General features: G+C 42.2%; 1 protein-coding gene across 8 annotated transcripts in view; it reads left to right on the top strand.

Annotated features, from left to right (window-relative positions):
• Positions 1-13,972, top strand: part of Rbms3 (RNA binding motif single stranded interacting protein 3) — a 682,938-nt gene that overhangs the window by 545,492 nt on the left and 123,474 nt on the right. For all 8 annotated transcript variants that reach the window (XM_029542747.1, XM_021206005.2, XM_021206004.2 and 5 more), the window contains one exon: positions 1,171-1,277. In XM_029542747.1, coding sequence (XP_029398607.1) covers positions 1,171-1,277 — 107 coding nt within the window. The remainder of the gene's footprint in view (positions 1-1,170; positions 1,278-13,972) is intronic.

Genomic DNA, 13,972 nt, shown 5'->3' with positions numbered 1-13,972 from the left:
GACATGCATGCTTGGTGCCCGACATGCATGCTTGGTGATAGTTTACCAGGTTTCTCCTTTGCTATCCTGACAGTTGGTCTCCTTGGCTCCCCACTAGCTTTTACTGGGAATCTGAAGAGGGAAGCTTTGGAGGAGGATCCACTTCTAGTATTTGAGCAGTTATAGAGGATTAGTGAGAAAATGATGCTAACTCTGCTGCTATTTAGTAAAATCCCCACCTCCTTGGCAAGCAGCTTCCAGCAGCTCCTTTCTCTTCTACCACCTGGAGATGTTTGTCACTCAAGCACAGGACCAGGATGCCAGTGAAATCAAACCCCATACTCCCCAGCCCCTACATGGAACGGAGAGTTAAGAGGCTGTACTGTGCTGGGTCCTTGTAACCCCTCATACTAGATGGTGTAAGAAAGGTTTATGGCCCTACTCAGTTCCTGGCTTCTTGGTACATAGACTATGCCAAATTAACACAAGTGGTATAAAACATCCTGCCAGTTCCAGGAAACTTTCAAAAGCCAGAGTTACGCTCCTCATGTAGGAAGATTTCTCTCTCAAGGGTCTCACTTCCCTTCAGGTCTCCTGTCATGTTTCCTCTGACCGTTCTCTCTCTCTCTCTAACTCTTAAGCCCCTGTCTGCTGCGTCTGGTCTGAGAGTTCTCACACCTCAAAAAACTCACACCCTAAGCCTTGGTTGCAAAGCCCTCTCTCCAAACAAAACGAATTTCTGAGGTGTAACTTTGGGTTCGACGCCTTCTCAAACCTGCTGCTCTGATCTCTTAAAAAAAAAAAAATCAAAATTGATTTCTGTAGTTTGCTTGGTGACAGTACAGCTGCCTTGAGAGAGAAATAGCCATTGCAGGGACTGGGGGGATGGACACATGTCTCACTGCATGGGAGACGCCTGTCTTGGAATCGCCTATCTTGGAGACAGGTGCTCGTTCTACTACAACCAGTTTTCTAGGAGTGTATGTTACCATCTCTCAAGGTCCACCCATGCTTTCCGGAGGCCCAGCAGTGGTGAGAACACCAGTCAGTGAAGCTCAGAGGAAAGAGGGTCAGAAGCCAGAAGTTACTTCAGAATGCATTCATAACCAAGACGCACCGTGAACCCGCCTGGAATGACTAGGTGTTTGCTTGGCCATTTACTAACACACTTTTACTGTCTTACCTTTCCAGCCCCCAGTGAGCCTTTGCTGTGCAAGTTTGCTGACGGAGGACAGAAGAAGAGACAGGGTCAGAGCAAGCACACCCAGAACGGGAGGCCATGGCCCAGAGAAGGAGAGGTGAGTCCCGAGAACTGCTCTGAAATTGGGTGACAGTCCTCTCTTCGAAGGTGACAAAGCAGAGCCATGCAAAGAATCAAGTCCCCAGTCAGGGAGATGGTTCAGTGGTTAAGAGTACTTGCTCTGCAAGCGCGGGACCTGAGTTTGAATCCCCAGAACGTAGGGAAAATGGTGGTCATAGTCATATAAGTCTGTAACTGCCACACTCGGGTTTGGGGGCATTTGGAGCTAGGATTGCTGGCGGGCAACCTGACTCTAGGGTCATGAGAGACCCTGCTCAAGGGATGAGATGGAGGGATAGAGCAGGACACATAATGTCCTCCTCAAATACTCTTAAAGAACCTGCACAGTTATGGGTATACATGATATTGATATGTCTCCAAACCCCCATACACACTTAGCTCTCACGGGAAACCAAATGTCCAGAATCAGACAGGTTTTAATGCCTTCATGTGTAGAGAAGAGAATGGCATTCTGTGGAGAAGAACAAAGAACTTGAAAACTGGCATCAAGGGAGATGGAGATGTAGTTTGGGTGGTAGAGCAAGGCGCTTCTGTGCTAGAAACTTGGCTTTGATCCCTAGCATCCCATAACACAAACCAGAATCCAAGGTGACAACCCAAGTAATTCGAAGTCAAAGGCAGGGGGATCAGATGTTCAAGGTCATCTTTGGGTATATTGTTAGTTTGCTTGAAATCAGAGCCAGTCTTAAAAGCTTCCAAGTGTCTTTACAGAAATCTGAAAGAAATTCATATTCACAAGACAAATGGCAGGTTGACATTTCTCCTTTAAAATAAATTTTATCAGGAAAGATTTCTGACCAGTTACCCTCACGTCCATCATGGCTGGAATACAGGAAGGGAGCTGAAGGAGTGGGAGATTCATCAGGGAGCAAAGGGAATGTATGACTTTGTTAGGTTCTCAAGGCTGATGGGAAGTCCCGCTCTAGATGATGTAACATGGCTCCTGTGTGACAAGGAGGGGAGGAGGCAGGCGCTAAGGGAAGAGGTTAGCTGCTCTAGCATTTGCAGGAGGCAGGGTGGGGAGGTCAGCTTGCTTTCCTTGTGGAGATGTGTGTGCCCTCACCTCCACAGCAGGGTTTGTCAGCTGCAGGGCATGGGGTGGAGGAGCAAGTGGTCTGGTTCCTGGGAGAGAGGGGATCTGTGATCTCCTCGCCACAAGTAATTGATCAGTAATGACAGAGTGGTTATGGCATGCAGGCACAATTATTGTACTATTATTTAAGGAAACACTTTCAGTGTTTTTTTGTTTTTGTTTTTGTTTTTTGAGAATCCAGTGTTTGCATTCTGAAAAGGGCAAGAATTTAGGTTGCTTTTACCGTCACGGTGGTCGCTCTCTTAGTTTCTTTTCCTGTTTCTGTGTAAAAACAAACAAATAAACAAACAGACGGACAGACAGACAGACAGAGATAGAGATATATCCTGGCAACTTAATGGAGAGTTTTTCCGGGTTCAGAGTCTGTCATGGTGGGGAAGTCATGGTAACCAGCCAGTCACATGACATCCACAGTTAGGAGGAAGAGACTAATGGATGCATGCTAGTGCTCAGTTGTTTGGTTTTTTGTTGTTGTTTTGTTTTGTTTTTGTTGTTGTTGGTCTTGGTTTTTGTTTTTGTTTTTTGTTTTTTACAGTTCAGGATCTGCTGCCTAGGGAATGATATTGCCCACAGAGGGCTTGTCTGTCCACCTCAATTAATATAATCAAGATAATCCCCACAAACAGGCCCAGAGGACCTGTGTGTAGATTGGGTCAGTTTGATAACATTAACCATCATATTGGTATGGAAACACATGCATGAACATCCATGCCCATGTGTTCATGAGTGTGTTCTGTGATATTTAAAAGAGAGAGATGCCAGTTTTATAGAGAGATGCCATATATATATATATATATATATATATATATATATATATATATATTACTTTTAGCCAGAAAGGAGCAAGAAAAGCTGGTACAAAGTCATAAGAAAGGCAAAAAACAAAACCAAAAAGCATTTCCCATTAGCCATACACTTTTCCTCATAATACAAACTGACAGTGAGTTGTGGCTCTATGCCTTATGGGCTTGGGAATTAGCGCTCTTGGTTATTTATTTTTGTAAAATAACAAGGATAAGGTACCTAGGCTTTTGTAGGTTCTTTTTTTTTCATTTTTGAGGAAATGTGATACAGTTGTTTGAATTATTAAATAAGCGACATTCTGTGCCAAAGCCATAATTTCAACAGGGGAGTTTTAGTATTTCTGTCCCAAGCACCTTCTTCATCCATTTGTCATTTAAAAAGCATCATAATTATGTACCATCATATTCTCTGAACACCAAGAGAGCTGCTTTAAGAAAGAAAGGAAGCTGGGAGATTCTCAGAAAATGCTTTAGCCATTTTCTATTTTCTAAGTCTCTTTTGAGTGTTTCTGTAAGTGTCTGAAAAACCCTCTTGAATTGCATAGCTGTTGTCAAGCGCTGTGTAATGTATATCATTATAGTAAGAAGTACATAAAATAAAACCAGAATAATCATTGAGTATCAGATGCCAATGGAAAAAGTGCAAGAGTGTTCATATTTTCTGTGAGAAAGTAAGCTGAGATTGTATGTGTTTTAATGAGGGCTTGGGGGTGACCTGTGTCTTGGGAATTGAGTTTAATGCATCAGCAGAGAGTCTTACAGCCACAGCATCATTACATTTGTCCCATACAAAGCTTTCGTAGACTAAAAAGACTCATTTGACCTTAAAATTTGATTAGTCAACATGCTTGTTAATTACAGTTATCTTTGCACCACATACTACAACCCCAGCTCTGTGAGTTCATGAAGAAACTTGGCTTTAATGACAAAGTTTGTATCATGTGGAAGAATCTGTAACACTTTCCTCAGGTCATGAAGAGGAAATTACAGGAACATCACATATTTTGATATCCACGTAAAAAAAAACACAAAACATAAGCAAACAAAACCAGCTCTCAGTACAGAGGGAAATAGAGATTGTTAATTTGGGGACAACTATAAGTGGCTGTGGCCAAGGAACACAGACATTGATTACCTCACATGCCATGTCTCAGTGTAACAACCACAGAGCTTCAACAGCAGAATAATCAAAGGTATAACTCCAGGTACTTTAAAAATATACTGTCGGAAATGAGTGAGGTGAATAGCAGCAAAGCAGGAATCTTTGCTATGGGCCCAGGTGCTCTCAGGTGGCATCCTTAGGCTCTGCTGTGGGGGAATCCAGAGGCTCTGTTTATACAGTCCAGAAAAGTTTTACCTGATGGGTGGGGGGTAAATAAAGCCCAAGAGAATGTGACCTTCAGCCTGCCACATCTGTTCTCTTCCTAATCATGTGTGGGTTTCCCCTTCCACCACTGGAAACTTCAGCTCATCAGAAACTAAATGGACAAATGTGAAATCAACATAGAGCTGTCACATGCTACGTTACACAGAAGTAGGACTTGGGGGACAGTACACTACAGCTACTACAGTGCAAGGACACTGCCAAGTCGAGCTTATGACCTAATAGCCGCTAGATTTTGTTTTCAGTATTTTGAGTTTTAAGTTCCTTTGATTGTTTTCAATTAATCTATGAAAACTTCACACACCCAGTCAGGGGACAGGCCTAGGGACATGGCTCAGCAATTAGATTCTTGCTATCCTAACCCGAGGCCCAGAGCTCAGATGCTCAGATCCATAAAAATAACAAGTGACAACCTGAAGATATAACTAGGGATTCCCTAGAAAAACTGGACATCTCATGAGCTCTGAGCATTTCTGAGCAACCCTATCTCAAGGAATATGTGGAATAGCAATTGGAGTTGATTCCCAATGTCAGCCTCAGAACTCCATGTAGATATTCATGGCATAGATATACAGAGGTGCAAATACACATATACACACAACACACTAATAGAAAAACACATACTTATGCACATCACACACCCATGAAAATAAAAACACACATACACACACCACACACATATACACACACCACACATACATGAAAAATACACACACAAACATACACCTTACATACATGAAAAAAGACACACATCACACACACATGAAAATAAACACACACACATACACATACCATACACATGAAAAACACACACATACACATGCCATACACACATGAGAAAACACACACACTACATATAGATACCATATACATATGAAAACACACACATATATACACACACCACACACACATGAAAATAAAAACATACACATATACCACACACATGAAAAATAGACAGATACACACACCATACACACATGAGAAAACATACTCATACACGTCACATATTGATACCATACACACATGAAAACACACAGACATATACATATACCACACACATGAGAAAACACACACATACACATACTTAACACACATGAAAAACACACATACACACACACACACACACACACACGTGCACATATACCTACACTTGAGCCCACACACATGCATGCATATCTGCATACACCACACACATGAAAATAATAGTGGACCACCTAGTCCAGAATTCTATAATACTATTTTGAGTCTTTCTTGCATTATGTTTACTAGAGAACAGTTCACAAATAAGGTCCATAAAATGCATATGGACTAACTTGTAGACATAGGTTTTTATTAGTGTTTTCTTTTTCATATTTAACACTTCCAGACTGATTATCCTCAAAACCAATAACATTCTGAAAATAAGTTTCATGTACTCCTGTTTGTCACCTGCGACGCTACCTGCATTCTTGCTTCACTCTGGCTGCCTGTATAAAAAGCAACTGAAGTGAGATTCTGGGTTGAGACATTAGGGAAGAATCTTGGCTATTTTATTCCTCTATTCTATATTCTCAGGACTAAGAGATGTAACTCTCTCCGGATCCTGTCTGGTGGGTTATGTGTCAGTTCATGCTCATGCTGCTGTGACTGGTGCTTGAAAAGGTGACTTAGAGAGGAAAGGTTCAGCCTGGTCACATTCAAGAATACAGTCCATCATAGCAGAGAAGGCATGGCAGGAGGAGCGTGAGGCAACTGCTCACACTGAGTCAGTCTTCAGTCTAGAGGTAGAGATGAGAGATGAATGCTGTGCTCAGCTCACTCTTACAGTAGGTCTGCCCACCTCAACTAGACCAATGCAGACACTCCCTTATAGTTACACCCAGAGGTTGGTCTCCCAGGTCATTCTAGATCCTGTCCAGCAATTAAGCATTAAAGCTGGTTTCATCTTCATTGACCATTACATTAAAGCAGGGTCATAGCTTTGTTAAGAGGAGTGTGTGTGTGTGTGTGTGTGTGTGTGTGTTATGTATGTATATTTCACAGTCTATAAAGCAACGATAAACATTTCAGTCACCGTTGAGATGGGGCTGCTTCAGCATGGTGTCCACCTGTAACTGTGGAGAACCATGAGCTTGTACTACATCCCACCTCAAGTCTAGCAACACCGAAGTCAGTTGCAGGCACCTTTCCAGAAGCAACTGAAGGCAAGAGAAGATTGGGGGGGGGTGTTCCTGCTCATGGATATCTGGTCTGGACACCCTCTGACTTTGGATTCCACTCGTCTGTATATCATTCTGGTGGAAGCATAGTTCCAGACTTTCATACCAAGTCCAGAGTGTTCCTCCAAATCAATGGACAAAAGTAGGGGAGGGGTCTGTACTGCGATCCCATAATGGTATCCGGGCAGGAAAGGAGCATGCTAAGGGGAGACAGAAGTCAGAGCACAGTTCCATCCCAAGGGCTCCTCCTCTCTTAGACTGTCAGACTACAGCACATTGAATTTGAAAATTTAATGTCAAGCTTGAACTCCAAAGGCAGCAACCAAAGGCACCTATTCTGTATCTATAAGAGGGAGTAGACCTGTGGGTGTGGGGCAGGCAGGAAAACTTTTCTAGACCCAGAGTCCTGAAGAGTTTAAATCCAGCATCCCACAAGCCCCTAGACACCTTTCTCTTTCATAGATGTGGATTTGAAAAAGAAAATGTATTATGTAGATTCATTGTGCAAAGTGCTGTGTCAAATCTGGACATTTTTCATACAAATACATGTTGTGCATGTGTGCCCTCTCTATGCCTCCTTTTCCTGACCTTTCTTACTTGAAAACCCCTACCCACTGAAAGGTACTACTTAAGATGGAATGCCTATGGCTAGATGGATGGCTCAGTGGATAAAATACTTGCCATGTGTCAGCATGAGGACCAGAGTTCAGAACCCTAGAACTGGGTATAGTGGCTGTGGTGGCTGCCTGTAACCACGGGGCTGGAGAAGGAGGGAGAGAAGGTGGATCTAATTTAGCCAGAATAGTGGAACATCAAGTTCCAGGCTCAGTGGGCTCAGTGTGAAATTCTGCCTCAGTAAATAAGAGAAGAGAGTAAACAAGGAGCTCACCCTGACTTCCACTTCTGACAGCTACATGCACCCACACACATGAAATCACAAACATGCACTCAATACACAGAAAGAGGGGAGGAGGGAGGGAGAAGGATAGGGAGAAGGAGAGAGAGATGGGATACACAACTCATTTTCCTAAGGAATGGATTTGGAGAAAAGAAAGTAATAACAATAACAGCAAGCTCTTAAAAGCCTGAATCTATAATAGAGACTAGAAATTGGAGATAGCCTGACTCCAGTTGAGTTAAAATACAAGAAAAGACTAACCTACAACTAAATGTACATACAGTCTGGTCTTTGTGTCACGGATTTGTATACATCTTAAAGACCACAAGCACAGTGGGGAGAAAATTGGACATATTCTGCCATGGTCTGGACACCCTGAAAATGAGCTTACTTTTGTGTACTGATTTCTTTTCCCCAAATTCTTTTGAAATGTGTTTAAAAAAAAAAAAAAAAAACCAAGGGGCTGGTAATAACCTGAGTGCCTGACAACAACAGAGAGGGGGAACTGAGCATTTCCCTTCGCTCTTGAAAATTAAGAAAAACTGATAAAGTGAAAAGAATTTCCACTCAATGTTGCAAGCATTTTACAGTTAAACCAAACATAGAAATTGATAGGCTAATTAAAACTTCATTATTTAAAGCTTTTTTCTTTAGGGCAACGTTTTGATAGTTAATTAGCATGCTTGGCGGAATGCATTTATTTATTAAGCTGTAAGACTTGGAACTTTACACACAGAAATAGACATGAATAAGCAAGATTTTCAAATGTAGATGCATGCTTGCAGCCATGACTTGACATAAATGGAAACCACAGGGTGGGGGCATTTTAAGTTATTGTCTAATCTTGCAAAAGATCCCTGGACTGCTAAGTGGCATGGGGAAGAAATTCTCCACTAATCTAGAGTTCTTTGTTTTATTATTATTTTTTTATGTTTTTTATTAGATATTTTCTTTATTTACATTTCAAATGCTATCCCGAATGTTCCCTATACTCTCCCCCCGCCGCTCCTGCTCCCCTACCCACCCACTCCCACTACTTGGCCCTGGCCTTCCCCTGTGCTGGGTCATATAAAGTTTGCAAGACCAAGGGGCCTCTCTTCCCAATGATGGCCGATTAGGCCATCTTCTGCTACATATGCAGCTAGAGACACGAGCTCAGGGGATACTGTTTAGTTCATATTGTTGTTCCACCTACAGGGTTGCAGCCCCCTTCAGCTCCTTGGGTACTTTCTCTAGCTCCTCCATTGGGGGCCCTGTGTTCCATCCAATTATTACTATTATTAATTTTTTTACTTAAACATTTTTCCATACGTTGTATTCTAATCACGTTTTCTTCTCAACCAAGTCCTCCAAGATCAGCCCCAACTCCCTACCGGCACACCTTGTAAATTTTATCCTTCACAAACCTTGTTAATGGAAGATGGCTAGATGTGTAAGCCTGCTTCAAGATGCAACCTGCTACTCTACTCTCACAATGTTGTCTTAAATACATGGAGAAAACCTGGTTCATCTAAAGGATATTGTGAAGTTCTAACAGGATCTAGAAAACCTGCAGGAATCTCTGGCTTGGAAAAACTTACAACCAGCCCTGGGCTGACATCCAACATTCCTACATTCTAGAAGGATTATGGATCTCCTTAAGATATTGAAATGAAATATATTTCTTGATAAATAGCATGGCTGCTTGTCTAATGGGGAAATCACTTCCTGGTCAACCCTAGGGCTGCCTCTACAATCTCCTCCAATCAGAAGAGAACTGGGTAATGGCAGTCATAACTGGAATCTCCCAGGATGCATCTCTATTGTTTATGTTCTGATTGGCCAATGTTTATGATATATTTGTGGCAAAACATTTTTGATGTCATTGTCAGGTAAAGGGTGAACTCCCTTGGTCTGTGTTGTGAATGTCACCATCCCTGGGGTACTGTATTGCCTAGAGTGGAGAACATATTTTAATGGCTCACTGCAAAGAGGACTCTGCTCATCTTAACCATAACGGCATGCCTCCAGATGGTCTAGAACCAGCAATTTCCCAGGCTAGTTCTAAAAGATGTCAGGAGCATGCAGGCACAATCCACTGCTGATTCCTGTGTTCCCAAAGAATTCAATTCCTGTGACTACTGAGACCAAATTAAAAACTGGAATCTATTTCAACTAGCAAGCATGGCTGGCTAGAAAGTAAAGAAACAGATGTCAAAACTAATATCTAATTGATGGCACTCTAGTACTTCAGTGACGATAGTAATTACCACCAACACCTCACATGGACAGAGAGAGAGAAAAAAAGAGGGAGACAGAGACAGACAGACACACACACATGGGTGAGGGAGGAAAGACAGACACACAGACAGTCACACAGACACACAGAGACAGGGAGGAGGAAGGAGAGACACACAGACACAAACACAGACAGGGAAGAGGGAAGAGAAACAGACATACATACAGACACACACAGAGGGAGGAGGAAGGAGAGACAGACACACAGACAGGTACACACCCAGAGGAAGTTAGTAGGAGAGACAGACAGACAGACACACATACACAGGGTGCAGCAAAGAGAGACAGTGAGAGGCAGAGGTATAGAGAGAGGCAGGCAAACAGACACACACACTCACACACACACACACAGAGAGAGAGAGAGAGAGAGAGAGAGAGAGAGAGAGAGTTATAAAATATATATATTTGCAGCCTGAATTTAACAATAATGTAGAAATGATTGGATCAAATAAGATGTTGGAAACATTTCCACTATACTATGAGAGCTACTCAGATTTTGAAATTTCTTTATGTTTTGTTGTGAGTGGCTTTGGGTTTGTATAAAGACTTTTGAATATTAAAAAAAATCATAGTTTAAAATTAAAGACTATCATACCCTCTGACTAGATATTTACACCTAATTTTGTCTTTAAATAGTCCAGATAGTATTCATTATTATTAATATTATTTCCTGCTGCCTTAAAACACTAATCTTCTATAAGATATTCCCACACTTGATGCTAATGGAATCAGAAACTATCCTTGGCAACTATCCGATCAGACTTTACTTCCAAAAATAAGCTGATCACAGTCACATGGAAGAGACGTGAGAGCTATATAAGAAGCAATTGAAGCAAGTACTCAGATTCTTAGAGAAAATAGCCAAGACTATATTATGAAGGGAAACCAATACAGTGGGTGTTTCCTGTCCCTTGTCATGTTCATAATTCTCTGACAGAGTCCATTGAAAAGCAACCAGCAAGGCAAGACGAATATTTTCCTTCTAGATGATGCTTTTTCTTGTTATGGAAGGACTTAGAAAAATGATCTTCACTGTTTGGGTACAAAAGTGAGTTGATGGAATTAATATTGTTAATACTCAACTCTCAGACTCCAGCAATAATCACATTATATTGAATAGAAAATCAAATTAAGTTCTGGGGGAGATTCAATGTGGTAATATTAAAGTTTGAAGTTCCTAAACTGTTTCCACTTAAAGGATAAGTTTTTCAGTAAAACTTGCAGTTGGTTAGGTTGCTTTTTTTTTCCTTTGTTTTTAAGATTATACTTACATTATTTCTCCCCTTCCCTTTCCTCCCTCCAAACTTTCCCTTATTCTTTTCCTTCAATTGATGGCCTCTTTCTTTCATTAATTGTTACGACACGCATAGATGCATATCCATATCCATATTCATTCCTAACTATAGCCTGTTCAGTCTGCGTATTGCTACTTGGGTGTTTTTCGGGCTGACCATTTGGAGTTAGACAACCAGCTTGTGTGCTCTTTCCTGGGGAAGACGATTTCTCCCACTTGAGCATCCATTACTTGCCTGTGTGATTTGTACAGGGTCTAACCCAGCTGCTCCCCACTCCTGTCAGCCTTAGCATGTCTGCTGACATTCTTGGTCAGTGCTTGTCTAGGCAGTCATGTTGGCAAGCCTCTGTGGGTGCCACTTCTGACATTACTAGGAGAATCTCACAGCAAATCCCATGATCCTGTGGCTCTTATGGTCTTCCCACCCCCACTTCCTCAAGGGCCTCTGAGCTGTAAGTACATGCATTGCTTTGTTGATGTAGCTGTTGGTACTGGGCTCCACAACGCTGCATTTTGATTGGTTGATTTTTCTGTGATGGTCTCTGCCTGTTGCAGAGAGAGGTTTCCTTGGTGGTGATGAAGGCTGCACACATCTGTCGTTATAAGGACAGATTCAGGATGTAGTTAGAGATCATGCTGGTTTAGTCAAGTGGTGGTTCTAAATTCTCCTCCGAGATCCATGACTTCACTAGCCTGGGGTAGTTAGCTAAGTTTCCAGCACCATGTGGAGTTTCCCTCTCATTGAGTGGCTCTTAAGTCTAATTAGAGAACTAGTGGTTGCTGCCAAGGTATGTGTGCCACTACTGCACCCTTAGGGCTATCATACCATCCTGCTATGTGCTGTGGTTCATAGAATCAGTCACACCTGGGAAAGACTGTTGGTTGCACCCTCCCTTGGAAGCCTGTGTGACACCTTCTGGCACCATGATGACTAGTCCTCGGAAAGGAGGCTTCCAGCTCAGGACCCCCTGGGCTCTATGTCTGAAGTGCACTCTGTCTTCAGCAATAAGGACTTACCTTCCACCTCTAGCGGACAACTAAAGGCAGTAACAGTACTCTGTAATATTTGGGAGTCTCATGGGCAACCCTGACCAACAACTGAAAAGAACGCTTCTCATGCCTGCTGTTGGAGTTTTGTTTGATGGTCTTGGCTCTTAGAGGGAGCATTGTGAGGCCAGATGAGAAAAATTCCATTTATACTATATATTTATACACAGTCTTGCATGTATTTTAGGTTTTTATCTTTTAGGTAGAAAGCTAGTGGTATGACTTTTTAGACATCCTTTTACTAAAGATATTTAAGTTCAATGCATTTCTGTTAGCCAAGATATAGGCCTACAAATAAAATGAATATATATCCTTGTATACACACACACACACACACACACACACACAGAGAGAGAGAGAGAGAGAGAGAGAGAGAGAGAGAGAGAGAGAGAGAGAGCTAATGCTATTTATTTTATCATGGTCAGCTTTAAGCAAAATCGTTTGTTATGATGGGGAACCCTGTATTATGTTTTATGCTGTCTGTTTTCACTCATGGTTAAGAATGTCCTCTGTTGGTATCAAGAACCAGTTTGGCAGATTGGCTCCAAACTCAGGAATGTCACACATAGGTTACACCTGTTGCTATGACAACCATATACCTTCCCAGAGTCCATTTCCCACACTTTCCTACTAACAGGTTATGTCACAGTCTAAATAAAAGACAGACCTTTCCCCACTTCCCCCCCCCCTTCCCTTTGTCTTTCTCTCTGTCCCCTCTTTGTCTGCAGTAAGCCTCTTCCATGAGGAACTGCTGTGGCCTGGTGTGGTATGTCCAGACATGAGCTGCTATTCTAACACATCAATAACCCCTGTTTTCTCAAAGCTAATATTAACAGAATCTCGCTTCCTTGCTTGTAAGTGGAGGTTTTGTGGCAGAGAATGACCTGCATGCTACTTTAGCCTACAAGGCCAAGACAACATCAATTCAAATACCTGGTCTCAAGACACTGAGTCATCACTTACTCTAAATCCATTTATGATCAGGGTAAAAAATGTTCTTTTGGATCTCTACGAAGGTCAGCAGCCATACCGATCACACAGGGATACATCATCTACCCAGATTTACGATGAATCATCTTTCTCTTTGAGCTGCACATTGTAGCTTGGTTGGTTTGTGTTTATTCCTACTTTGAACAAAGCTGAACGCAGGCAGACTGGACATCAGATGAACTATTTCAGCCTTGTCTTGTCACTCCCTTCCTCTGTTGTTATCCCGATCCTTCCTTGGCTCAATGAGTGTCACCATACCTGGTAGGTGCAGGAGGCAGGGACATGGCTGTTATGGCTGTTAGTGTGCTTAGTCACAGGAAGAAACCTTCTAATGGTATTTTCCATGCTTGCTTTCCTACTTTCTCAGTCAGACATCATTGCCTGAAAATGTCCTTTTAAATGAACTCGCAGTACAGCCATCCAAGCTGCAGCACATTCATAGCCATCATGGGCTGCAGATTGAGCCCAAAGCACACTTCGAAGTGAGACCTTGTATCAAAATAAAGTGTAAGTAGGGCTGGGCATGCAGATAAGTGGTGCTACTTGTTCATAGAACATATGAGCCATGGGCTCCAGCCTCAGCTACAGGTCAGGACAGGAGTTGCTTGAAAGCTGGTCATTGGATAGCTCAGGACTTAAGAGCACTTGTTCTCTCTCTCTCTCTCTCTCTCTCTCTCTCTCTCTCTCT

Source organism: Mus pahari, chromosome 10, assembly GCF_900095145.1.
Source record: "Mus pahari chromosome 10, PAHARI_EIJ_v1.1, whole genome shotgun sequence".
In the NCBI taxonomy this organism is placed as follows: domain Eukaryota; kingdom Metazoa; phylum Chordata; class Mammalia; order Rodentia; family Muridae; genus Mus; species Mus pahari.
The sequence above is the reverse complement of the archived record's forward strand: the minus strand, read 5'-3'. Positions and strand labels throughout refer to the sequence as shown.